Source organism: Ruditapes philippinarum, unplaced genomic scaffold, assembly GCF_026571515.1.
Source record: "Ruditapes philippinarum isolate M1 unplaced genomic scaffold, ASM2657151v2 ctg332_1_1_1_1, whole genome shotgun sequence".
Taxonomy (NCBI): Eukaryota; Metazoa; Mollusca; class Bivalvia; order Venerida; family Veneridae; genus Ruditapes; species Ruditapes philippinarum.
The window spans coordinates 73,003-100,943 of record NW_026860802.1 but is presented as its reverse complement, the minus strand read 5'-3'; the positions used below and the strand labels follow the sequence as shown (position 1 = coordinate 100,943).

Here is a 27,941-nt window from a genome sequence, read left to right as displayed (position 1 = left end):
AAGCTTATGTTAGAATATACAATGGTTCTGAAATCAATAAAACGTAACAGTACAACATATATGTTCTATAATAATGTAGGACCTGTTTTGTCTGTCCATGTCTGGAAAATCAGGAACTGATTCCAACTTCGGATCTTCATCAGCTTCAAACCGCGTCCATAGCATATGTCATCGGCTCGCTGCCAGTTATAATCATTGTTTGTATTGTAAACATAACACGTTTTATCAGCAAGATAGGTGCTGCGTGGACATACAACATCTGTAAATAATACAAACAAGAAGTATCTTTAAAATAAGATACTCGGCCGAAGTAAAACTGATTAGCATGCAAAATTATATTATTTCTGAGTTTTCAGTACAAAAAAGAAATGTTAGCAATGCTAGCATTAAAATGACATAATAATTATTTCTTGTAGCTAAAAAAATACGCATTTTGTAAACATTGAAATTAAATTATAACATATTGATATTGGTGATTTTTCAAAGTAAGACGACTTCTATTTTAGATGCTCTTTCACTTGTTTGATGTTTTACTTTATAAATTCTGTAATCATTTACTAATTAACTTAAGAGTTAAAATAAAAAAAAACTATCCTCATTCCTTATTATTTTATTTTAGAACTATCCTTCACATTTTATTCTATAGTGCCAAAAACTATCTCTTACATTTTATTCTAGAGCTATCCTTAATATTTTATTTTAAAATGGTAAAAACTATCCTTTACATTTCATTTTATAATGACCAATGAGATTCATCGATTACAGTTTGTATTTTTAAAATGACCTATGAAAATTCTTCTTACATTCAGTCATTCCCTGTTGATTTTTAGGAAGTCAAACTGATAACAGACGGACTTCGCCCGATAAAGACAAAAAAAAACAAAAAAAAAAACAAAAAAAACAACAACAACAACCAAAAAACGTTTCATGAAATATTATGGTTATTTAGAAATGTTGAAAGATTTTGAATTAAACCTGGGCAATATAAAAAATACATATTTTATTATAGTACCTTTAAGATAAACATTAAACAGAAAACATAATTTGATTTGTTTAATGATAAAATGTAATATGATATGAAATTAGATTACATTAAATAGAATAGAACAAAATGATATATATTAGGAACGGAACAGATTTTATAACGTTGGCAATGATTTTAATTGTTGTGTTGTTGGTAACATAGTGATATATTGTGCCATGTATACAAACGGTCCGTTGTAATACTTTAATAGTAGTAATTCAAACTGTCACCTTAACTTGATTTATGAGATAAGTATGGTGTGGTTTAAGATAACGAGTTATAACTTATCTTTAGAAAAACGTAAACTAAAAAAAATATTAGGAAGAGGACCATAATTATGTCAAACAACATTCAGGTCTCATTCATTAATAAATATGTGTATTTCATATGCGCCTTTTCATAATTGCTAAATGTGCTTTTAGCATTATTTATATGCAACTAGATATGAACATAGTCTCACCGTTTGATACAAATGATAACAAACGGTCTTTAACTTTCGTAGTCGCTTACATTTTTGCATGTTATTAATGTCGTGTTGCATAAAATAAGAATTACCTTGGTGAACAATTTTCGCAAGAAAATTGAAATTTAATTGTATTTATTATTGAATTTTGACATTTATCATCTTTTGCCGTCAGGTTCTACTCTAGTTAATTCAAATGGTAAATATGAAAGTATATCCCTTTTAAGAAAATAACATGAAATCCCTGAACATTTATAAAATATAAAGTTTTACCAAAATACACCTACAGTAAGGTGAATGTGATGAAAGCAAGAGGTAATTTGTCAAACAGTACAGCAAAATAAACAAAAATATCTCGAATAAAAAATAATATTAGATATCGTTTTACAAAGATAAAAGCTTTATTACCTTTTTGCATAAATTCGTTTTGAAATGCAATAACTTTGTGTACAAATGTCATTAAATTTATCGAACATTTGGAAACACAGTATACTATTTGTGAACATTTCGTTGCAATAAAAGTGAAAATATAAGGACATGGAACTGTTTGATAACTAATATTGTCTTTAAATTTCACAATGTCTTTTTAATGCATGCCGATTGATATGATGTTTTCTCACGTTCCCGCCTTTGATAACTTCGTGCTTTCAAGTGTGATAAGATACCACAAAATGAAATCTGTTTTGCATTTTTGTCCTTCAGAAATGCATAAATCAAGATTATCACCCTCGACATTTCGTTTTAATTTTATGTTTGTCGCACGATGATCGTGTATATATGTTATCTCAAAAGGGCGAAGATGCGAAATAAATCTTGCGCTGTCGTTTATTTGCGGAAACAGAGTACCGTAATATAATTATTACATGTATAAGTCATAATAAAATCATTTACCGTAAATTTATATTTGATTCAATATGTTGTTCGGTTTGGATATCATATATGCATAGATTATTAATATGTTGCATACTCTGGGCCAATGAATGGGATGTTTTATATGCATTGTTAGGGTATTTTTATATTTGAACCATATCAATTAAATAAAAACTTTACTTAAGTTAATACTTTCTCTTTACTTTACATGTCTACTTAGCCTCACTTACTCACTCACTCACTCACTCACCCACTCACTCACTCACTCACTCACTCACTCACTCACTCACTCACTCACTCACTCACTCACTCACTCACTCACTCACTCACTCACTCACTCACTCACTCTTTGTTTTTTAAAACCATAAAGGACAAAGTGGCAGAGCACTATCTACAACAACAATGCTTATGTAATAATAATGTAATCTCTAGATACAAATAGGAAAAAAAGCGTGTTTAACAGCTCAAAATGAGCGACTCAGTGACAGTAACTGCAGGTCTTCTAAAGACACATACCTATTTCATTGTTAAAGGGAGTCCAATGAGTTTTTTTGTGACATGACAGGACTGGGAATAAATGTTAGACATAAACTTTCAATTTGATGTAGATCTATGTAAATAACTTTAGTGGACATTTTCAGATCATTTGCTCACTCCATTTTTCCAGAATATTCTTTTTTAAAAAAAATCTATGTATGAAATTTAAAGTTTGTGTTTTATGCATTTAACCTCAGTGGAGTTCCTTTAAAGAATATAGAGCTTTTTGAAACAGTATACACATGCATTTTAAATAAAACCTGAAGATAATCCATGTTTCTTTCGTGAAAAGTGTCCCATTATTACCTCCAAAAAAAATAATAAAGCGTTACATTCATTTTAAGATAAAGAAATAAAATATAAGTAAGTATTTCATTTTCATAACACAAGACTTATTACTTTTTCATATCATATGATTTGTTAAATACTTTGTATAAAATCAGGAATAACAAGTAGAAAATATAATTTGATTGTGCATGAACTATACATTCCCAAGACAGGTTATCAGTAAATACATACATTTAACCATGTACAAAATAGAATGAAACTTGTAGCTTTAAAGTTCGTTCATTTAAGATAACACAATGATTTTTTAACAAAAAATAAAGGTTTAAGCAAAACCATACCTAGAGATTGCGAAACATGTCGTTGAATATTGTTGTACACAACCACGTGCTACGAACCACTAGCAAGTCGTTCCCCTTTATCTTCCTGCAACCTGGATGTGCATCACCCAAAGTTTATTTATTGTAATGAGTACTGTCATATGAGCATTTACTTTGGGGCGTGCTGAAATATAAAGAATTAGAATGTGTCATATCAATAAAATATTATAAACAGCACATGATAGTTGATAAGTTCATCAAAATCAAGGAAATAAGGATAAAAAATCAGATGAGTTTCAATACACATTTAAAATGTGTGTATATCTCTGAGCCATTTTTCTGATAAAGACGGAAAGAATAGTCAGAAGTATCGATTTGCCAGCCAAACACTCCCTTATATACATACTGTCTATAACAATATTTGATCACGGTTTTTTCTTGACACTCTTCGCTTCTGTGTAAAATTGTGTGATTTTGTCTTTATAGCAATCTATCAATCTAATTACAGAAACTGTTTAGACTTACAGGGATGTTTAAGCATTTAATCATAATACCTAGGAACGTCTGCTGTTCTCTAACAATGTGCCTTTTTAAGCTAATCTTTCAATCTGTGTTTGGAGTGGTGCTTGTTGCAGTAAAACTGGTGTCTCTGTGTGAAAGAAAACCTTGTTATAAAGTACATAGATATAAAAAGTATAAAACTAAAAGTTTTCATTTAGATAATGCAATAATGTGAGGAGCACTGTCATGTTAAAATCTTCTCCAGTTTGTTAGGAACATTTTAGTAATATATTAAGCTTTATCAAAATATTCTTCTTAAATATCAGATGACTTAAGAGACGGAAGAAACACTGTAACTATTTTAATTAATATTCAAGTAATATGAAAGGACAAATTGTTAACAGTAAACCTACCTAGAGCATTCTTCAATAAAAAACTACGACCAAACTCCCGATAAACTTAAGCGTCGCCTTGAGAAAAAGTGATGTGTTTCATACATAACGCGCCATATCTATGATAACGATACCAAAAAGCACCGAAGATTTGCAGGCTATACGTCAAGAGATCGTTATGAAACAAAGGAACGTGCGTATAACCATACCAGCGTGGCTATGTATGTTTACAAGTACGTAAGCCATTCCTCATTATAAACCTTTTAGTAGGGATGAGGTACTGATGTTACAAATATGGTACATTCAGCAATATGGGTGTACTTCCTGCATTTTTTTCTTGGTTATGTCAAGGAATATGTTATTACTGTTATAACACTCAAGCAATAACATTGACAATTTAGTTCTACCACCTATGACAGCAATATAATTCTATACATTATGTTATATAAATGGCCTTAAAAGCTTACCTGTAATGTTATTTCTAACATTATCAACAGTAAACACAAATTTATCACATAAAATACAAATTTACAGATTATTCGTTAAGCGAACAAATATTTAGAGGAAAGCGATTTCTATTGTCTAAACATTGATGACATGGCGTTAACGATATTACAAATATCAAGCTGAACTCCACCAGTTTTACATATAGGTCTTGAAGTATTACTTCTAATGCAATGTTTAAAAATTTATAAAATTTATACATGTATTGTATACCTCCGGCTAAAGAATTATCACATTTTCAATTTGATAATACCAGACAAAACGTCTTCTTTTTGCTCAGTATCAACTTTATAAAAATTTTACTGACAAAATAAAATAAGCGTTGTATTAGTTATTTCCCATACATCCATATCGACCACCTGTTCATAAGCAGCAAATGTATCTCATTTTGAAATGTAATATAAATAGAGAAATATTATTGCTTCATCAATAATTCTTGCAATTAAGAAATAGTCTAGAGACAATTTATATTGATCTCCAAATAATTATCGATCTACGAGTACATGGTGTAAATTAAATTTACTAAAAACTTAAATAATTTTTCTGAAAACGTTTACGCAATATGTAATATCTTTAAAGTTCGACATCAATTTGTTTTTATGTAACATGATACTATTTCGAGAAACTTTAAATTTTCCTTTGTACAGCCTTCTTATAGCCCATTCTTAAACATTTTCCTTTGTACATCCTTCTTATAACCCATTCTTAAACCTTTTTGTTTCATCTATTTTTTTCATTTTTAATAAACAGTGTTTGATCATGACTGTTATCAATACGAATGCATCAACAATGCTTTGAGAAACATTAAAGGTATAACACTGTACAATTATATTTCAGTCATAGTATTACCTGGAGATTCGCAAACAAATGCCCATAAAACATCGCATTTTCCATCGTTCAGTGCAGCACCATTTCCATTCTGTCTGTCTACGTAATGTATGCATCTTTCGGCTCCTTTACCATTGGGTTCCCCTGGGGCCCACCAATGTCCACAACACTGAGCGTTATTAAGCCATCGAAAACTGCCGTCACTTTGCTGTTGCGCTCCAACCCATACGACACGATCTTTCAATTTATCTGAAAACAAGCTGGCCTTATTTGACTTTGGCATTACTATGAACAAACAAAATTAACCAGCAATAACCAACATTACAATTTGTCACATTATGTCATTTTCCTTCATGATGATCAAATATCTGTTGAACAGAATTTATCCTCTTTGTTAAAGACTTATTAAACTCTAAATAATATAATAATCCTAGATACATGCATTTAAAACTGTAAATATGTTTAATGGCATGATAAATGAATTGTTTATATCACTGGATATAAAATAATCAGTCTCGATTATTCCTCGGTTTATATTATACTGGGTCGGAAATGTATCTAAATTTTAAAATTGTTTATATTTGATAGTGCATTATTTGACTTTAGGGTGTTTGATAACCGATCATTGAATCAATAATTGTACAAAAACACGTGGTATTAAATGAAGTATGCGAGGGCACAATATATGCACATGTACCTATTATTCATGAATCCTACAAACTATCATAAGTAATGACAATAATTAATTATTTCAGTTTGAAATAACGATAGTGACTGATATATATAATGCATACATCACTTTAATTATTTCTTCTTTTCTATATTTCTGAAATATTCTTCCTTATTATACTCTTTGTATCTTGTTTTTTTTTCTTTGCTTCTTTAAAACAAAATGATGCGGTCTTGTAATATCAATTCTTCATTTCTTTGTCTATATTTTGAACTAGATCATTATTAAATATTAGAAGCAATCTTGACTTTAATTGATTCAAAATAAGGATGTAAAATCAGATATATTTCAAACACGTCACGTATACTGTCATGCCGTATTTTATGCATTGTAAATCTGTAAGGAGAAGGCTTTTATAAGGTCAGCTTTCGGACCAAATCCCTAATCAACAATTCGTACCTATATTGTTTACATAAATTATTGGCATTACTTGAATATGTACTGCGAAGTTGTTGAAATAAACTATATTTAAGGTACAATTCAAACATTCTATTGTAAAATAAAAAAGACTTGTACATTACGTACTACTCTCGCAAAACTGTTTGACTTCCATGTACATTGTCTGTGTTGTGATAGTAAGTAAATCACCTCCCTCGTTTCTACAAACAGCACGTGCACCAGACCAGGACTTGTAGTTTGTGTTGTATTTAATACATTTCCCATACTTATCTTGATATCCATTTCGACATGTTAGAGCTGAAATTATAACTTAAATACGTAAAAATAAGATAAAGTGTTCATGTGACAACGTTAACAAAGTTAAGTTAAAACAACTGTTTAATTATTTTAGCTACAAGATTGTGTATTTGTGAACATTTGTTGAAATACATGTAGTTTGATGTATATACAGACTGAAGCTAAAATTAAAATCACCATTTAAGTTAACTCAAGAGCCACATGTTATTAATGAGATTTGCATGTACATTGTAGTTAATAAAAACTCATCTGATTGTATTTTGTTGTTTCAATAAGAAGAAGCGGCGTTTCTGTTTGAAATAATCATGACCACGCATGATGAATCTTAATGAATAATTTTTTTGGTATACAATTATAATTTTAAATCTTTTAGAAAATATAATAATCCACTACAGTGTGATGTACTTTTCTGTTTAAAGTTCATAATAATACTTTCTTAATGAAATAATAATTATATCATACAACAATAATTATCCCCGTGCACATATTACACAATAACAAACAAAGGCACACAAAATCTTATACCACTAGGTACATATTAACAAAAAAAATGTGTAAATATAAACCTTTACATATGCTTCCAGGATACAGTAATGTAAAAACAAGAAGCGCCAAAGAAAAGCACAACATATCCATTGTAAGTTAGCACAAGAGCCGTAATAATGTGATACCACCTGGGATTCAAACATTCACTCTTGATTTAATAAAACCGCGTTCCCATTACAAATATAGCGTCTTATTTTACTACGACCCAAACAAACGCGATAACATATAAATGGTTTGTAAACAATGTTTGTGTGTTTTGGGCTCAATTATTGCCTATTCTATCTATCACATTTTAATCTATGAACGCTCTTATGTTGTTTTTTATAATCGCTTTTTGGTTGATTGATTGATTAATTTAATCTCATGACTTTCATCTGACATTTATACATGTATTTTTTATCTGACTGATAAAAGATCATTAATCAAATTCACTATCATAATTGTTTTAAGCTTATCGGTTTTAGACCTGTCGTTTATAAAGACTATCTTTGTAGGTAAATTATCTATATAAAAGGCCGTGTCAATATTTTTGATACCTTTCAACATTTCTTGGTGCAAGAATTTCTGTTTTAGTTAACATAATTATATATTTATTTAATGAATTGGGCATAAATAGTTAAAAGTTAAGTTAACAGTAATTTCGATGTTAAACATTTTCCTAAAAAACAAAAAAGAAAGAAAATGAAGAAAAGAGACACAGCACGCACATCTATTTCTATTTATGATAAAAGAAATTAATAATAAGCCATTCAAACCAAACTCTGCTAGGTTGTCATAGATACTGAACTCTTGATTTATTTTTAAAGGTAATCACATATTTTTAGATCGAAGAGGATATTTGTTTGTTTGTGTGTAAGATGAATTTTTTTCATCGAGTGGGCTTTAAACAGTTTTCTCACGAGGCGCGTAGCCACATTTAAAAGTTCATTAGATGAAATAAAATTGCATCTTACACAACAAACAAACAAATGTTCTTTTTATTTTATGCTTAAAAACAAGTTAAATCGAAATTTCCTTATTATTAATTTAATATTAAAATCTGTTTACCCCATTGGTAGCCTCATTTTAGTCGAATTTCTCATTAAATACCAGAAGTCTTTGGCTGAAAAATAATTTCGACTATCATCGTTAAATGGGGGTGATATAATTCATTTTATTCAGAACATATGAATGATCCATTCTTTTAATAATAAAATCAAACAATTCTAGAAGAAGAAAAAGTCACACCATCCGACCTTTTTTTCCGTTACTTACTGCGAATTTATATTAGGCATGGCTTTGTGAATGTAAGCGGCCGCCATTCTTAAAAGTGTATTTCACAAGAGGAAAATAATTGAGGGATATCATTTGGATTTGTTAGTCAAACACCTTTTTGGAAGAAAGAAAACTTATTTGAGGATTGTAACAGACAATAAATAAGTGTTGACAGATGTGTAAACATCCAAAAAGCGGCTAGGGCATTGGAAAACATGGAATTGTTGAACGGCTGTCTTACAAATGCTGGGTTGTTTACTTATTCTTCGGGCTGATAGCTTTCATTGCTTTTCAAGTTTCCATAAAGCATGCTCGTAGGATACTTAAATATGCACAAATGTCATCAAGATCTGTTTTGCATGTGGGAGGAATGTATATTTCAGACTGTATAAATGAAACAAAAAAATTAGAGATGATATTTGGTGATTAGTAATTTGAATGAATAGTAGTAAATTTTCTTCTTTTTATTACTTTTGACAGTTAAGTTATTTATCAATTTCAGCTTTGCTTTTGTTTAAACAGCCCTGAAATTGTCAGAATTGTCAGCAAAAATAAAATTGAGGTACCGCATGGGGAAAATCTTAAAAAGTAGCCTCGTCATTGAAAAGTGTGAAATCACATTTTGATAATTTTCACTGTGAAATTATCAAATATAATTTTCACGGATAAAGCATTAATCCACTGAAAAGCATAAAATAAAGTTTAATATTTCTACAGAACATAGTGCAGTGTGAAATAACCCTAAACAATTAATACATCGACTTGAACGACTTGAAATGGGGCGGACGTGTCTTTCTTTGCGTGAGAATAAAACCAGAAAAAATGTATTTCAAAATTTAAAAAAAAACAAAAAAAAAACACAATGTCGATACATATTCCAAATTGATTTAAATGAATTTGGACTTGTTATTTTATCAGAGTTAATGCCGCTTAAACAACAACAACAAAAAGAACCAGCAAAATATTGGTAAACGATGGAAAAAACAAGTTAAACAATCAAAAATTGCAAATCGTAGACAAGTTCGCCATTATTTTCTGACAAAGATGTCAAATTGGCCATGCGTGCGAGACGCTGACGTATGTAAAACACATAAACATCGGTCAACGAAACAGTAACAGTACGTTTAATGATCATAGTCCAGTTATGCCATAAGGAATAACAACACAGACTTTTGCTTATATAACTCAAACGCCAACGGGGCAGATATGCCTGTTGATGCCAAAAATGAACCTGTTAAAAACAACCAGTTAATAGAATAAGTGCAAAAGTGTCGGATATTGAAGGCAAATTTAATACAATAGAGTCTCGAGTTGATGAGGTAGGACAGTCTTGATCATATATAAATTCTGTATCAGAGATTAAAAAAAACCGAGCTGTGAGAAGCGAAAAAGTAAATTCATTCTATAAAACATGCAAACATTTAGAGTCAAATGTTCAGCAATAAAAGGTTGAACGAGATAAAATAAAAGGTAAGATAGATGACTTAGAGGCTAAGTCAAAGAGGAAAAACTTGTTAGTTTACGGTTTAAAGGAGGATTTGGCTGAAGGTCGCTCTGAAAAGACAAAAGATTTATGTCGTGGAAAACTCATTGTTTATGCCTAACACATAATTATATTCAATCGTGTTCATGGAATCGCGAACAATTTTGCAAGTAAACCACGAACAATAGTAGTAGGCATACATTTTATGTCGTCCTTGTATTTCATAAATGCAGTTTATGAGAAGGGAGACGAACCTGGCATGTCATAATGTTCATATTTATACTAGTTTTTTTCCCTTTTCAGTCAGGTGTCTTCATTGAACGCCGTATTTCCGTTCATATTTTTGCGGTTATGCTTTTAAAAGAATTGCCATCACAAAGTTTAATTTAAAATCTTATAGTCCCACCCTTAAGTACTGACAATTGTGCTGCTTGGTACATACATGAAAGCCGCAAGTCACATCATCGCCGTCGCTATCCACGAGGACAAAGGTTTGTAGAGATCAGCCTCAGAAGGCCGTGCGACCTCAGTCGGCCAGGAGGCCAATTGAACTTTCTCAAATAACGTGATGATTGAACACCTAATTGCGCTTTTCTGTTGTGACTTTTGTAAATATTCCTTTTTTTTGTTGAGTGCTACGGAATGGATATATTTTATTACATAGCTATGTAGATTTGATTAAGATCACATTTTTCCGGAATGAAATTTTTATTAGAAGTCGCAAAATATATAACGCTTCTTAGCAATTTAAATGAACGTTCAGATATAATCTAGCAAAATTAAAAAAGACGCCTATATAAAGCACATCTTCTGTATTTGTTTTTTTTTCTTTTGAAGATAGTTCTTACATTTGTTTACCTTAGAAAAAAGCTTTAAATTGTTTTCATTGTCACCTAAACTTTGCGCCATAGCAGTGAAAAGTTGATAGTAGGTCTTTCCCGGTTGATTTTAAAGAAACCTAATCTCCTGGTATTATTTTATTGAGAATTAAAATCAAAATCCTGTGTGTTACGGATTTAATTTGCGGCGCGCGCTCGTGCGCGCGTATGTGTGTGTGTTATACCTTATTCTGCTGTTAATATCATAGTATTTTAACCTTATTAAGAATGATGGGTTTTTGAATACAGTCAAAATATTGAATATGTACATAACGATTTTTTGTCGAACACATTTATCTGTCAAAAAATACGAGGGTGTCCCAGAAGTACGTGGACTTTTTTGCTGTAACTCAAAAACTACTGAAAATAAAAACAAACAAAATTAACATGAACAAAATGCAACTTTATTGCATAAGTACAAGAAATTTCAAAGTTGTCCGGCAACTGGATCAGTGTCTGTGGGCAGGGTAATGAGACAAGGGGTAGCGGGTGCGGAACTAGATGATTTTATGCATTCATAAGAACACGATGTATTAGCACATTAAGGAAGATATTGTTTTATGAACATGTTTAAATGGATAATATAAACACCTAGTCTTTGTTTCCATTTATAAATATTATTAAGATGACGCAACCAGATTACAAAATTTGACACGTTGAACACTCAAAACGGGCAAAGAATAGAACAAAAATAGGACTTTCAATTTGTTTCTAAGTATATGTCTTGATAATCTTGCGCATATATTTCTGTTTGAAGTACCCTAAAGGATATAAGAAAGAGATTTAAGAAATGATGTTAATGACGATTCATATTTGAACAACCCACTTATTCTTATGTAGTTAAACAAAATATTGTGTGATTAAAAATCAAAATGACCGACTATCAGACCGACCGACCGACCGACCGACCGATATAATCCATAAAAATATATAATGTTCTCTATCGCAATAGATTTCGCTTAATGATTTATGTTAAAAATGTTATGCTTATATAATGATAAACAAGTGTGACCGAGGAGTAATCCGGACAAACTTTAGATAAAAATCAAAATCATCTAAGGTCATAATTCTGACAAAATTACTGAATCGGATAATGCCGACGTTTGTACAACTAGGCTTGATACTGATCATTCCTGTAGAGTTTAGAAGCAGTTGCGCCAGAAGTTGCTGATGAGTAAATTTATAATCCAGACAAGTTTTGGGATAGTCACATAGACGAACGGACGACGGAGAAGTTATCCCTACATGTGGTCACCGCCACTTAGTAGAAGGCGACACAGAAACTCTGTCATGTCCTGCCAAACTTTGCAATGCCAAAAATAAATTGTATAAATGCACATTAATAATTGTAAAGGTATTGTAAAAGAGTACTAGGCTAAATGTCAATAATACAAAACATTTGTTAAAACTTGTTTAAGAATTTAAATCTCTTTCCTTTTTCAAATACGCAAAATCATGTTTAAAACTGTATTCTTGTTTGGAAGTTAAAGATAACAATTTGTTAGTTTAAATGCCTATTTGATAAAAAAGAAGATAAAAACAGTTGTTTGCACTTATTTGTAAATAGTACTCCAGCGGTTGTATCTGTTGATACAACGTCGCTATCACATTCAACTAAAGGACCTGGAAGGAAACCCATGAAGAATTACATTGCTGGCCAGTAGTGTTGATTGCCATAATGTTGTTGCAACTAAGACTGTTTTCTTTGGCATTATTACTTTTTGGAATACTTCAACTATCTGGTAATCAAAAATTTAATATTTATTTCTATTCCTTTTATCAAAAATAAGGTTAATTTTGATACAAAACCCACGGTAGGACATATTGTTAAAAAAAGGTATATTATGTTTACAACAAATTCAAAACAATTAATTTCCTTTTCAAATTATACATATACATATCCGTTACATATAAGTGACACCATTGTAAATAAAAACTTACTAGTATCAAACTAAATTTTAAGAAACATTACTTGGCTGCTACTGTTAGATTTCTTCCTTTAAAGCATTTAACACTAATAATGTAGTGCAAAACTTTATTGTTAGCTCACCAGGGCACAAAGTGCGATAGTGATCATTCGGCATCAGTTGTCGGGCGTCTGTCCGTCCGTTCGTCCGTCTACGTTTTTTTAAAAATATCATTTCCTCCTAAACCGTTTTCCTTAGCAACCATTACTCCCATTGTTATATTGACTTTCTATAGATACCAGTGACATCCCATATAAACCAGTGGCTACCATAGTAATCATTGATTTCCCTTAGTAACCTATGACTTCAAAAGCAATCATTGACTTTTGATAGCCACAATAATTTGTTTAAGCTGTTCTTATCTTACTGATATGAGTGATACAGACAGAGTTTTGTCGACTATAGTTCAACATGTTACAGAATTCCTTGAATTAGATTTAACCCCAGTGACCTCGTTTTTGTTCTTTACAACTATGAAATTTAGACTTTGAGATGGACTTTGTAGACCATTTCAGATTTGAACTTTGAAACAGATTTTGACCTTACATTCATAGTTATCGATATTAAATCGTCCTTTGCCATTTAGAGCTTTACTAGTCTTGTGAGAGATATAAGGGCTATGATGGTCTTCCTAAATTCTGAGATGTTATATAACTGATGTAACTTCATAGTAAATCCAAATAAACTACCGGCTCTTTTGTTGAGAGCTGTTTAGTTGTTAATCATTTTCCGACCGCTTAATTTGTTAAATTCGTTATCAGGAGTTTTCTGCATTATTTTAACATTCCTACGTTACGGGATATATCCGGTGATTATTATTTTATGCTTAGTATAAAGCGTAGGAGTTTCACGACTTTTGGACGTTTTCGGGAGTTTTCTGAAACATAAAGACATAAAGGCAGATTTAAAATGTTCAATATAATTCTTTTTAACTTAGCATGTTGTTATAGTATGACAACGGAAACATTTAAAGCGATTTTTTACTTATTTTCGAATAAATCATTTCTGTTTGAATAATTGTAAATAATTTCAAGAACAAATAAAGATCTCATTTGTTTTTTCTTCTTCTCTTGATTTGTGCTATTTTTCTTCTTGAAAAAAATGACCTTTGATTAAAGAATTATATGTCCCTTTATTCAAACTGAAAAAATAATAACATAAATTATTTATGTATATGCATGTAATAATGTATTGTGATAAACAATGAAAAAAGTATAGCCAGACGTAAAAACAAGACTTTGCAGACATTTTTTGTTGTTGTAATATCTGCCCTTGAAATGACGTTAAGTAAGTTAATAATTCTTAATCAATGATTGATAACTCAAAAGTGAGGTTTTTGAGACCCAAGTTTTTCATCATATTCTAACAACATGCCACGTTTAAAGAAACTTTGTGGAACAGTTTTAAATTTGTCTATATGTCAATGAAAACTCCCCAAAACGTCCCAAAGTCGTGAAACCGTTGCGCATAAGATTAACTAAAACATAATAATCCCCTTATATCACGTAACTCAGTAATGTTTAAATAATGCAGAAATGGTGCACAAATAACGCTGAATTTTGGACATTTTTTTAGAAAATGACCACTTCTTATATTGAAAGACCGACATATAAGTATATCAAATTAAAAGAAATGAATTAACCTGCACGGCTGCTTGAACATTATATTGTTACTCTCATAGCAAACATTTCCATGAACTTATAAACTTTGCTTTTTTCGAAATTATTTGTAAGAAAAACGTTCTCTCGAATACAAATTTCTGTTTCGCTGACATTAATTAGTACAATAACGCACATAAAAGGCTTTTTCTTAAGTGTGTGTCTTTCCGTTATACCTAACACATTTTCCGAACTTATATAGCTTCCATATCCTGTTTCATCCTTTCTGACATTTTACACAATTTGGCATTATCTTACTAACTCTGCATTATAGGATAAAAGTGCGATGAATTGGTGCATAACTAACCAAAATAAACTTTCTGCACAAATATTACTTTCAGTGACAGTATAGTTTGTTTTGAGTATTAGGCCGTTTTGTCTCATTTTTAGGTCATTTACTGGTAGGCAGTTATTGTAACCATTACAATTATATGATGTGTACCAGTCCTCACCTGTTCTTCTTATTATATATTATAAGTAAGATTTGTGCTCTCGAACCCATGATCCGTCCTAGACTGCGTGCCTACGTGCGGTCTTATATCAAACTTATATTTAACATCAGCTATCTATAAAAAGCTAATATATAAAAATAAATAAATAAATAAATAAATAAAAATAAATAGATAAATAAATAAATAAATATATAAATAAATAAATATATATATAAATAAAATAAATAAAATAATAAAAAATGAAATTAAATAAAAGTTAATACATAGATAAATAATAAATGAAATAAATAAATAAATAAATGAAAAAAATAAATAATTAAAATAAAATAAAAATTTATGAATAAATAAATAATAAACAAATAAATAAATGAAATAAATAAATTAATAAACAATCGAATAGATAAATAAATACATAAATAAATAAATAAAATATTAAAATAAAATAAATGAAAATAACTAACAATTAAATTTATCTTTATGTTCTAGTATTTATTCATAGAAGCCTGTCACTTATTTCCCTAAAGCATATTGTATATTTCATATTGAAAGTAAGCCTGATCATGTATTCCCATAAAATTAGTTTTATATAAGTATAAAGTATTCCATTTTTAGGATAGGAATACTCTTTTATGTTCAAGTATGCATTTGACAGCAAATGTCAACTTCAATGTTTTTTTTTAATTAATAATAGTCTTATCTTTGGCCCTGACATAAAATAGAATCTCATCAAGTTAAGTATCTATATATATTTGTCAAGTGAACCAATAAAGTTCAAACAATAAATACATTTTCCCACAAATTAAGATATTAAAAGAGATTTCGTGGAGGATGAATCAGAACTTTACATTTTGTTGTTAATAAGACAACTTTGATGTTTCAAATGTAATTACAGTAAATATTTTCTTAACATAATGCGTTATATATGAATTTTCCCAGATTTTTAACAGTAACACAATGATATTTCGAAAGCTCAGTAAACTTTATTACATTGGGTCCTTAATTAAAATATACTTTAATGATTTTTTTCTTATATTTGCCAACACTGGACATACCATGACAAAATTATTTTCGTCTTCTATATCTCTATTGCTACAAAAATACAATATCGCCCATTTCTGTGGCGAAACGACCTGTTCAATAACTAACTTGTTTGATGATATATATTGAACATGTAAATCTACTCGCAATGCTTTTTTGTATTCTCATTTGAGAAATTTGTTTTGCAGAGAAATTTGTTTTGCATTGTGTAATCAACCATTAATATGCAATTTGAATTTCAATTGCCCGATACTATTCTCGATAACAATACACGTAGTTTCAAGTGAAAATACAAAACAAAACAACAACATTATTGTTCTAACTCTATTGGATATCTATTATATTATCATTATTATTCTATTTAATATATGTTACATTGTCATAACGTGTAAGACTTATATGTATATTGAATAAATGAATATGGTTAAATATTTAGGTGCATGCAATAATGGGGATACAGTTTGGCAAGCGTGGTCACCTTGCACAAGAAGTTGTGGAGGAGGAACACAACGCAGACATGGCGACTCTTGTTTTTGGGGAATAGATGATGACGAGGATAGGAATTGCAATGAATTTTGTAGACATGGTCATCATTATTACAACGACAGGTGCCATTGTCCGTCATGGAGAACAGGAACATGTTGTGAAAGTTTGTATTCTACATACGGTTTTGTCGATTATGAACGTATTTGGTATGACAATATCTCTATAAACAGAGTAACGTTTCTGATCATTTTCACTATATTTGGTTATAAACATTTTAAATTGCCGACATTTATACATAGCTAACTGCATGGTTTAAAACATTTTAGATTGCCGACTTATATACATAGCTAACTGTATTGGAGACAACAAAGAATGTGGAGGAAACCCTGACAACATCAGATGTACGAAATGTTATGATCCTTACTACTCAGGAGGATATGGTGCTGGATGCTTATGTAAGTAAACATTTGTTTAATTTTTGTTTGTTTGTTGTTTTATTTCATGTTCTTTTTGAATGAATGGAAATCATATATTTATTTTTGCTGTTTAATTACAGTCTGGCATATTTGTCTTGTCTACTGTACACTGATTTTGCCATTGTTCAATGAAGGATATATTAATCAGTGATTTAAGTAGTAATATGTATATTTGTGTACAATTATACTCGTACTCTATTTACATTGATGCATGATGACATGTCGGGTTCAATCAAATGTTGATATGTATTTGAAGTAAGGAGAAACATGATAACACGTTTTTGGGAATTGCGTTGATATTCTAAATTATTTTCCAATCTGATTCATCTAATATTATAATGCAGATGATTAATTCGAAATTATTTAACATAAGTTTACCAATAAAGTGAAACTGATTTTGCTTTGAATAATGCCGGTATTGATATGAGTCAATAAGCAAAATAGGTTAAATGGTTTGCGTAGTAAATTTAATTGATCATTTTGTTGATATTATGAAGATGTTAATTTATAGAATGACTACGTTTTTGTGTATAACAATATGCAGTGATTTTAGCACATACGTTTATAACCCATATTCTGAAATTATTTGATCCTTGACAAATAGACACGTGTTTTCCAGAATGAAATGTCAATGGTCTTTCCTAGTTGGTCATATCACGTGAAAAAAGGATACTTTTAAATGTTTGGCTATGGACATATTGCCAATTTCGAGGTTTTAACTCCTGTATAAATATATGATTCATTATGTACTCACACTGACATATACACTTTAGTTGTACTTTTAAATGGATCCTAGCTTGTTGTGATAAAACTCTCATCTTGTAAATGCATTGGTGTTTGCTATGGAAAAACTTCCCCATAGATTAATGAAAAGTTAAAAAGGTCACTTGTGTTCATGGGAGAAACAGTCAAAGGAAGGCTTACCTACCATTTTAATCTTTCTGAATGTTGAAAGGGTATTTAAGGATATTTTTATAAGTCATTCACAAACATATATTTATTACTGAGTAGGTCTAGATATTGTCGACAGACACATCATGTGCATTATTTATTGATTAAAATATAAACTTAAAGTAACAGGTTTATAATAGCTTAAGTACATAAGAAATAAAACAGGTTTTTTTTTCATTTTTCTTTATATCACAACATGCGGAGATGTTAGATTAGCTTATCGGCGTTTCTTCGGGTTGAACAGTTTATATATATTGATTTAAAAAAACAACTCAATGACATCTCATAATATAGATATAAAACATAACAATCGTTGTTAATACAATAAGCAAAATAGAATGACTTAGGTGATATTTTAACATTTATTATTTACTTGAACAATTATTGAGACAAAAAGAGATGTAGGTGACACATTAGAAATTTTACTAAGAATAAATGTGAAAGGGAAATGTAGAAACATACCGTTGGTCTTATGGCAATGCTAGAAAAATGTACCAGAAAGTATGCAAGAAAAGTACACATACGTTCGGTTGTTTTGACTGCTTTCTCGTTCAGGGCACCTGCATCATCATACGTCGCTATTTGTGGAACGAAACGACACGAACGTGTCACATTGGAGGTTACATGACCCTGTGTATGAGCTAATCTGTGGCCGTTTCTTAATACAAAATAGGCAATTTCGGGTTTAACTGTTGAATTGTTCTTCAAACGGTGCCAGCAGCGTAGACGGTGACATAAACTTACCATTAGGCTCTGAAACATCTTTTCAATTTTGCCGTTTTTTTGCGTCCTTTGGGGATTCCGTTTCCCTCTATTTTCTTCTACAAAATTCTTCTTCTCTATTTTCTTCTGATAATCAATATATAAAAAAAAGTTTGTTTGTTCAGATTTTATAAGTTTCTCCAGTGGTACTTAACTATCTACGTGAAGTAGCTTTGAGATATGAAGGAGATAAAACATGTTCTTATTTAATTTAGATAAGGTGCTACCCATAAACATAAAAGGAAATTTTGATTGACGTTAAGCGATACATGTGAAAAAGCACACTTGTTTCTTTCTTCTTTAAATAAATGTTATCGTCTTGGATAGAATAACTTATCTACTGCCTAAACTTGTTAACCACAAGTTTTTTTTGTATAAAATTAATCTAGCTTGCCCTTAAAATAACTTACAATGATTTGGTTTAACTACATGTATTTTAAATTTTATTTCAGTAGTCAATATTTCAATTGCTTGTCATTTAGTTCCGAATCTTGTTTCTTAACCACATAAAGAATTTTAATTATCACTTCATGAACACCTTTGTGATTATTATTATTATTATTCTGTTTATTATTATTATTATTATTTTTATTATCATCATTATTATTATTATTATTATTATTATTATTATTATTATTATGGCAGCATTTGATAAATAGTAATATTTGAAATGCATAGTATAAGTTTTAGCAATTGATATTTCTATATATTAATTAAATTATATAGCAGCTCTGTTCTCCACAAATAACATGCAACTCCTCCACATATATCAGAATTGAAGAATAAAATATACACGTGTAACAACAAACAAACACCTCTCCTAGGCCCACGCTCAAGAACCCATTTCTATAACTCAAATCGGATTGGCTTACTTTGTGAATGGAGTTGAATGTTAAATTAAATAGGGTAAAGTTAATACATTGACAATTAATACAATATCGCTAAAGTATACCTTATACTTGTTAAATTTAAAATGAAAATGAAAACATTTATTCCACTAGCTTGTCTCGAACCATACCTAGCGCCTAAGTATATGAACTGCTTCGGCATACCGATTGCGCTCTAGCTAAATAAATGGTTGATACAAATTCACTCTGAAATATTTTATATCGGATCTGCTTTCGCTTATTTATAAATCAGTCAATTTGTTAACGTTAAAATGTTTCGTGTTATAATTGAACAGTTGCTGAGTGTTCTTATATAATAAAATCTGCCGTGCATTATTTTAATCATAGACCGTTACTTAGTTTTATCCTGGATTTAAAGAGTCACGAGGGGCAGCTTGATACATTTACTCATAAAGATAATATTTGTTTAAATATATTTGCTTATCAATTTATCACAGGTATTATAAACTTAAAAATTAAACATTTCATGTCACATTATTTATTATTAATTTATCAAATAATCCTGAATAGTTTTCTCAGTATGATATGCAATGTCTTCTTCCTTAGCAACACATTGGTATCTTAATAAATGATGCCCTGAACATATTTTTAAGACACTGGCAAATATCTTTGGATAACATAAACACAATATATTAGAAAACCTTTTACGAGGGTTGTTCAAAAAGTAATAGGACTTCAGCTCTACAGTTCACATTTTAAATATACGTACATAATTTTACAAGAAACAAATATCGGAATATGTTCTCTATATACAGTGTAAAAATCAATACAAGATGTTTTCAAATAGCAATTCTGTGAAATTTTCGAATGACAAGTGGAACGAAACGCGGCCCACGCTGACAATAAATGACGGTTATGACGTATACCATGAGGAGTTCCCGATTATATATGTTAATTGATTGTATGATGTTTGTTCATCATAATAATTTTAAAACAGAACAAACATGTGTTCTGGTAACAGTATATATGATATAATGCTTAATGAGAATAAAAGTAAAGAATAATCAATCATCTTTGCTCATTCAAGCATCACATACTAACACTAGAAATTTAGACTGTTTTTGGTTTTGAATAAACACAAAGAACAACTATGGTAAGTATTGTAACTAAATTATTTATTTGACATAAATTATTTCAAACAAGCCCTTTCATCATTCAATGAGTTATAACATCTTTGATAAGCTTTTCATATCAGAAACACCGTAATACTATTTTGACAGATAACTTTCTCTCAGACATAACAGATATCCTCTCGTAAAGATATTATTACTAATATTGCAAGCTTTCACGCACAAATCAAATATTAAGCGCTAATTTAATAAAACAATTGACCCATAACACGCTTGCTGGTTATTTTCCATGTGAACTGGTGTTAAACTGTATGATGGCAATCATATTTTGCAAAAGTAAGATGTGTGTTTTTCTATATATTTCAAATAGTAGTTTTTGACAAAGGTTTCACCAGTTTATGTGATACTGATCATTTCGTAAGTGTGATAAAAAAAACTGTGTAACGTGGTGTAAAACAAACAAAATTAGTGACACATGATGTCTTAAAGTGACATTATGCCCATTCAAGGGTTTACAGTGAGTGAACTGGTGAAAGTCAAAATAAGTTTTTATATATAGCCAAAATTCCCTTTCATTCACGAGTCTCTTCGATTTTGATGCAAGCTATATGTTAAAGCTAATTAGAGTGTATATTTCAATTTCTTTTGATTTTTATCGTTCAAAGAATGTATTTGGTATTTCAATAGCTAACACACACCAATTAAACTGACAGTACATTATGTTAATTAACCCGGAAAACAGTTATTTGTACTGAGGCGTCAACGTAACTATTAAGTCCCTGCATCTAGTGTTCATATTACTTTCAATTGTTTCGATGGAAAAGAAAACGTTAAAGAAGCATGCCTCCAGATTCATGCTAATTTTCATGAAAATTTCGAAAATGTATTTAAAAGTAAAATACTGTGAAGTGAACAAAGAAAGTAATTTACAAATTGCAAACGGAACTAACAATCCCCGTATCTTACCAAAAAAGAGGTCAAAATATACATAAGTACCTCTTACCTCGTTAGTAACGCAATAGAATTATAGTGATTGATAGTGCAAAATCAATCATTAATCGCACAAAACCTGTAAATTATTAATCAAATATTAAATCTTTTTACTTTTCTTAAGATCTTAATACATTTTCCTAAAGATTGCATTTCGTGCAATATTTTGGATAAACTGGAGGCATGCAGCAATATACCCAAACATAATATACATTATAAATATTAATTTTAGAGCTTCCAAAGCTGACGTATGTGACCATTTTTTAAATTTGTATTTAACATAAATAACACAATGTTTTATCACACACCCGTGCCGATTTTGCGACTCCGTAAATATGGTATTGCACGGCCGTGCATATATTTTGACGTGACGTCATTAGCGTTATGCAAGCATAGTGTAAAGTTAGCGTTATACTATAGGCGCGTCAATGAAAAATGACTCTTATTTCACTTTAAACGGTCTTTATTTTTGGTATGTGATAAATAGAATATTAAATTCGTGTAAGTTCATTACTGAATTAGCACTCGTTGAATAAAATAATATTATACTCGCCAGAGGCTCGCATAATATAACTTTATTCAACTCGTGCAATAAATTTAGTATTGAACTAACACTCATTCAATATCCTCTGTATATGCTATATAAATGTAAATCTTTTCTGTATATGTAATCAGCTTTGAATTAATAGTTACGCTACGCAAATAATAAAGCTTGTCCAATGGAGAAGGAATTAACACAAAAATAATCGTTTATGTAAAGGTTCTTTATTCATGAAGCAAATGACTCCTTACTATTGTTTTTTTTTACATTTAGTGTGTCCGAGGATAACAAACTGCATCAACAATAAACATCATTGTACAAGTCCATACGATACGAAATGTCTGAAATGTGAAAGTGATAATATATTTTACAAAAGGACACGTTCGGGAAAGCAATGTGAACGTAAGTAATTATCTTTGACAATAATAGGCATAAATAACACAGATGTAGGCGACTTTCCAGCTTAACTGGTGCAGGAGGACACAAGATGCCCCTCCTTGCATGATTTCAGGCACGGATGGGCACCTAAGTACCCTCGTTAGCTAGATGGATAGCTTCCTCGCATGAAGAACACAAAGTGTTTGAAGCAACAGTAAATTAGGGGCGAGAGGTTTGAATTCAAATACCTTAACCACGGACGGTCCTATCTACATAACTGCTCGAATTGTTGATAAGAAATTGATTTGGATAAAACTTAGAATAATTTAGTAACAAGAAAATCCTTATCTTTCATATTTAATTCATATCATCATTAGCGATCGTTTAAAGAAAAGTTTTACTAATCTATTTACATTAACATAATTGTTTCGTTTGCTGATTTGCAGGTATGTGCTCATTCGACACCCATTCTTGTTGGCCTGGCACGTGTCAGGATGAGCTAACTACAAGTTGTAAATGTGCTCCAGGATTCTACCCAGTACAAAATGGAACCCATACAATTTGTCAACGTAAATATTATTATCTCATACCTCATCTTGTTATAGTCTGATTTCATTGACGTGTCAAATATGCATTATGCAAATACACTATAGCATTCATTTAAAATTTCGATCCCACTTCCTTTCTGTGTGTGTATTTTACGAATGTGGAATATATTACTAATGTTTTGAAAAGCCATACTAGCTTAATGTAAAAATCGTCGTCTCACATCCACAATAGCATAGTCGGTAAAGTGATTGTCTAATACAAAAATGTCCCTCGTTCGAGCCCTACTGTTGCCATTGTTTTTTCTTTATTTTTGCAAAATCGACGATTGTCATATTATCTGCATTGATCAGTTTAATTAATATGCAAGAGACAGGTTAATAAAATCAAGCAATATTTATATTATAGCTTTTAAGATAAACTGAATCCTAATCATGATGATTTTTATTTTCAAAGCTTTAAACTGTATTTGTCTTCACTGGACACATTTTACATTAGTATTTTAAACATTGATTTAAACAATAGAAATGTTTCATTAAGATAGTCTTATTGAAAATTTCTCTTGAACGAAATGTTGATAGTTTTCTTAAAATTTAGTATGACCATTTATATGATGAATAATATTTTGTTCTAAAATCATATTATTTGCTTTATATTTCACTAACTCTTACAAACAACATCCATAAATTATTATGTCGTGGATTGGAATCGCTTATGACACTTAATATTATCAACACAAGTCTTTTGGGTATTATTGACCTTACATTATAGGCCAATTCATTAATTGATTTATTTAAGTGGAGGAAGACAATACCCCGTCAATTCTAAACTGTCAAACTGAAATTCGTGGGACAAATGGAGATGCTACACAAACAGGTGCAGGTCAATGTCAAGATCTTCCAGACTTGTATGGAAACTTTCTACCAACGTTGCTCTCATTTACAATGATGTCAGAATTTACGATTAACGTCACAGCTTGGGTACCGAGGCCAAAGTATATTCACGAAGAGAATTTTGGAATAACTGATACATCTGTTTCTACAAAACTAGTGACTATTCAAGGTATGTACCATTGTTTGACATTCAGTTTTAATTGGCCAACGCACAAGACACATCGGTAAAAGCGATGGATACAAAATTGATCTTTAGTCAATATACTTTAATTCAAAATATGTAAGAAAATGTAGAATGTTTTAGCATAAATGATCTTTACAACTCCGACATAAAATAGGGTGGTACACATGATATGTTCCTGTCAAATTTCCAAAACATTTGTCAGAAAATAAAGGCTGTATATGCAGAAGTGCAAAAATCCATTATAGCACAGGTGACCTTGACCGAAGTGACCACTTACTCCACCAAAAGTAAGAATATCATTCAACGTATATTCCTACCAATTGTGAAAGACATCCGTCAATTAATAAAAGCTGTAAAGGCATAAAATATGAAAATCTATTTTGAGCACCATAATCCTTAACCTACCAAAGTGAACCCTTGATAATAGACCACTTAAGGTATTTACCCATCAGATATGAAAAACGTGTGTAAGTAAATGACTTCAAAAACTTAAGTTTAAAAGCCTTTTTGTTCACAATGTTGACCTTGACCCGAGTCCTTCTAAACTCCTTCCAGTAGTGAAAACGAACTATGTAATCCTTCTTAATATGAAAGAGATCCGTCAAAAATTAAATGCTGTATAAGCAAGTATAAAAATATATTTTAGCATTTGTTTCATTGATCCCGACCCATATGAACACAAACTAAACAACCCCTGCTATCTCCCTTGCAATTATGAAATACATCAGTGAATATATAAACTCTGTATGAGAGAAAGTGTAAAAATATATGTTGACCTTAATCCTAGGGAATTCAAACAAAGATAGAGAACTACCAAATATAAGAGACATCGCTTGATAAATAAAGGCTGTGTAAGTAAAAGTTGAAAAAATAATGTCGTAAGGAGAGAAACTGTTGAAAAGCATCACGAAACTATGGAAATACGGAAGAACAAAGCGGAGGCAATAAACACTTGTTCTATGTCTGGCTTCATATTCTTATAAAGTTCCATAATATACACAACATATGTCGAAATCAGAGAAAACTTGTTATTTTTTCTTGAAGATCGTAACAAATTTGATTTGATATTTTAGAGGATAAATAAGGTGAGATAGTTAAATAATCCCTGCGCTATCTGTAACGAGGAGATATAAATCATGCTAAAACAAGTTACATCAATAAAGCACAACTTCTTTTGATGTGACGTTTACTGTATCGGTCTGTTTATTTAACATGTGGTATTTTTAATCTATTGGTGGGTTGACTAAAGCTACTTATTTCAAAATGACATGAGTGCACGATAAGTAAATCTTATATAAAAAAGTAAGCGTATGCGCAATTTTAAGAACCTGGTTAAAATTCAAATTTAGTTTTGACTGATAGTCAACATATCAATTCCGAAAAAAACATTCCCTTTCTTTTTTATTTGTGTACATTTACGTTGTGTGCATTCTGTATGCAGATACAGCTGCTTGAAGTATTGAATAAATTTTAAGACATACTCAGAAATAACATTATCGTTTCAGGATTGCTAGCGCCGTAATTGTTAGGCCAATGATACTATTGAATGTACCACACAATTGTTTATATATCTCTTTGAATAATAAAAGTTTATTAAACAATTTCTATAGGCAAAAAAGACCCCGAGACTATCGATAAGTTTATTCTCAAAAAGGATCAAAGAAATGGTCAAGAAGCAAAGTCGACGGTCGAAAACAAGAACAGTTATACTTTATCAGATACAAGATACAATCTAACGAATGGGCAGAGGTACGAAAAACATTACTTTTGAAGTATTAACTTGAATATATATTATTAAATATCCACTTGAAGTTGTTGTTTTTTCGATTGCATATTTAAAAAGTGAAAACATTTCATTTTTACAATATATATTTTTGATCACATTTGTTTTTACACAAAAAAGAGTAATTAAGTTCGGCGTTTTTCCTTGTTGGGTGGTTCCAGTATTCCTCACTTGAATACTGTTGAATCATCCTTAGGATATGTGGCCTGCTTTTAAAATTTGTCTTTTGACGTATTATCTGTGATATGCAGGCTTACTTTAATCTCTGATCCCCTTTCAAAATTCCATTTTATTTAGTTCCGTTTTCCCGTTTAGGGCACACGCATTCTTTTACCTGGGGGCCATGTGCCGTTCTTTATCGAATAGTACTTACGTGTCACATTGAAGGTTCCATGATAACCGCCATATCTGCGGATGTTTCAAAATTCCAAATTGTACCAATTTATGTTAAATATTGTATTCTGCTTAAGCCGGTGCTGGGGGCGTCGGCGGTAGTTTGTACTTGACAGTACCGTCCATGAACAGGCTCAATCAAACCGAGCCTGCAACATTTTTAATTTTGCTGTGTTGGACTTTCTTTAGGGATTCTTATTTTCTATATTTTATTGTCATAATTGTCATTTAAGTAATTATCGGAGAATTCCATTTTTCAGATTGTGTATTGAATTTGAAGCTTTGGGTGGCGGATTCCGGGTGACAAAAGATTTCGATGCAAATACTTTGCAAATTCCAATACCATATAAAAAGACAAATGCTAAAGAGACAATTTGCTACACTTTTGATGATGTTAAACCGAGACATTGTCTGGAAGATAAGGCATGTCCATATACAGAACCTTTAAATGTATTTAACCGAATAACTCGTTCGCCAGAAATAGAGTTGTTGTTTGATGGTTGGAATGATCCTATTCCTTTAGGTGGTAACTCTTCACATGCCTCTGGTATCGATTTGCACGAAATAAATGTGTATGAAGTATCAAATGGGACAGTTTCTATGCAAAACGCGGCGTATTCAAAGATACTTAATTCTAGTACTATAACAAAACATATAAAGTTTACGTTACAATCCAGTAATCCAAAACTTTATTGTGTTATATTGGGCGTCAAAGATGTTGCAAATAATGTTCAATATTCCCGGAGATTTTTCCTCTTTGATAACTCGTCTTACATTTCTGTTGATGATGGAAAATCATTAAAGGTTACTTCAGCTTCAAGTGATATGAAATTTAAATGGCAAACCCACCATAACAATATATGTATTGATTGGAAAAACTACTTTTATAACAAGTTATATTTAGATAACCCATTTCTAGGTAGAATCAATCCAGACTCAAACGGTCAAATTTATGGTATTTATGAACAAGAGGATGGCATTTTACCTGTGAACGGAACTGAAAATATATTTGGAATAACACAGTTTTATTTTCATATAGTCTTGACAATGGACCGATTTCTTCTGAAAAGCTAGTACCTAATTTTCAAACTCAAAGCTATTGTGAAACTTTAGCATTTAAAGACGGCCAAACGTATACCTTATATATCAAAGCC

At 30.6% G+C, this 27,941-nt stretch overlaps 2 protein-coding genes across 3 annotated transcripts in view; one reads left to right on the top strand and one right to left on the bottom strand.

Annotated features, from left to right (window-relative positions):
* Positions 1-7,862, bottom strand: part of LOC132713433 (uncharacterized) — a 68,087-nt gene extending 60,225 nt beyond the window's left edge. Inside the window, exons 1-3 of one of the 2 annotated variants that reach the window (XM_060696032.1) lie at positions 7,717-7,862; positions 6,980-7,150; positions 5,746-5,973 (exon numbers count right to left, since the gene is read on the bottom strand). In XM_060696032.1, coding sequence (XP_060552015.1) covers positions 5,746-5,973; positions 6,980-7,150; positions 7,717-7,786 — 469 coding nt within the window. In that variant the 5' untranslated portion in view covers positions 7,787-7,862. Of the gene's footprint in view, positions 1-82; positions 266-5,745; positions 5,974-6,979; positions 7,151-7,716 lie in introns of those variants that run through there. The other variant, XM_060696035.1, reaches the window with a different exon arrangement.
* A 5,029-nt stretch (positions 7,863-12,891) lies between these two features.
* LOC132713432 (uncharacterized) lies at positions 12,892-27,861 on the top strand. Its single transcript, XM_060696028.1, has 8 exons — positions 12,892-13,053; positions 16,863-17,075; positions 17,239-17,367; positions 22,884-23,012; positions 23,435-23,557; positions 24,333-24,596; positions 26,222-26,360; positions 27,048-27,861. The coding sequence occupies exons 1-8, from the start codon at positions 12,990-12,992 to the stop codon at positions 27,859-27,861; spliced, it is 1,875 nt and encodes a 624-aa protein (XP_060552011.1). The 5' UTR covers positions 12,892-12,989.
* The last annotated feature ends 80 nt before the right edge of the window (positions 27,862-27,941 follow it).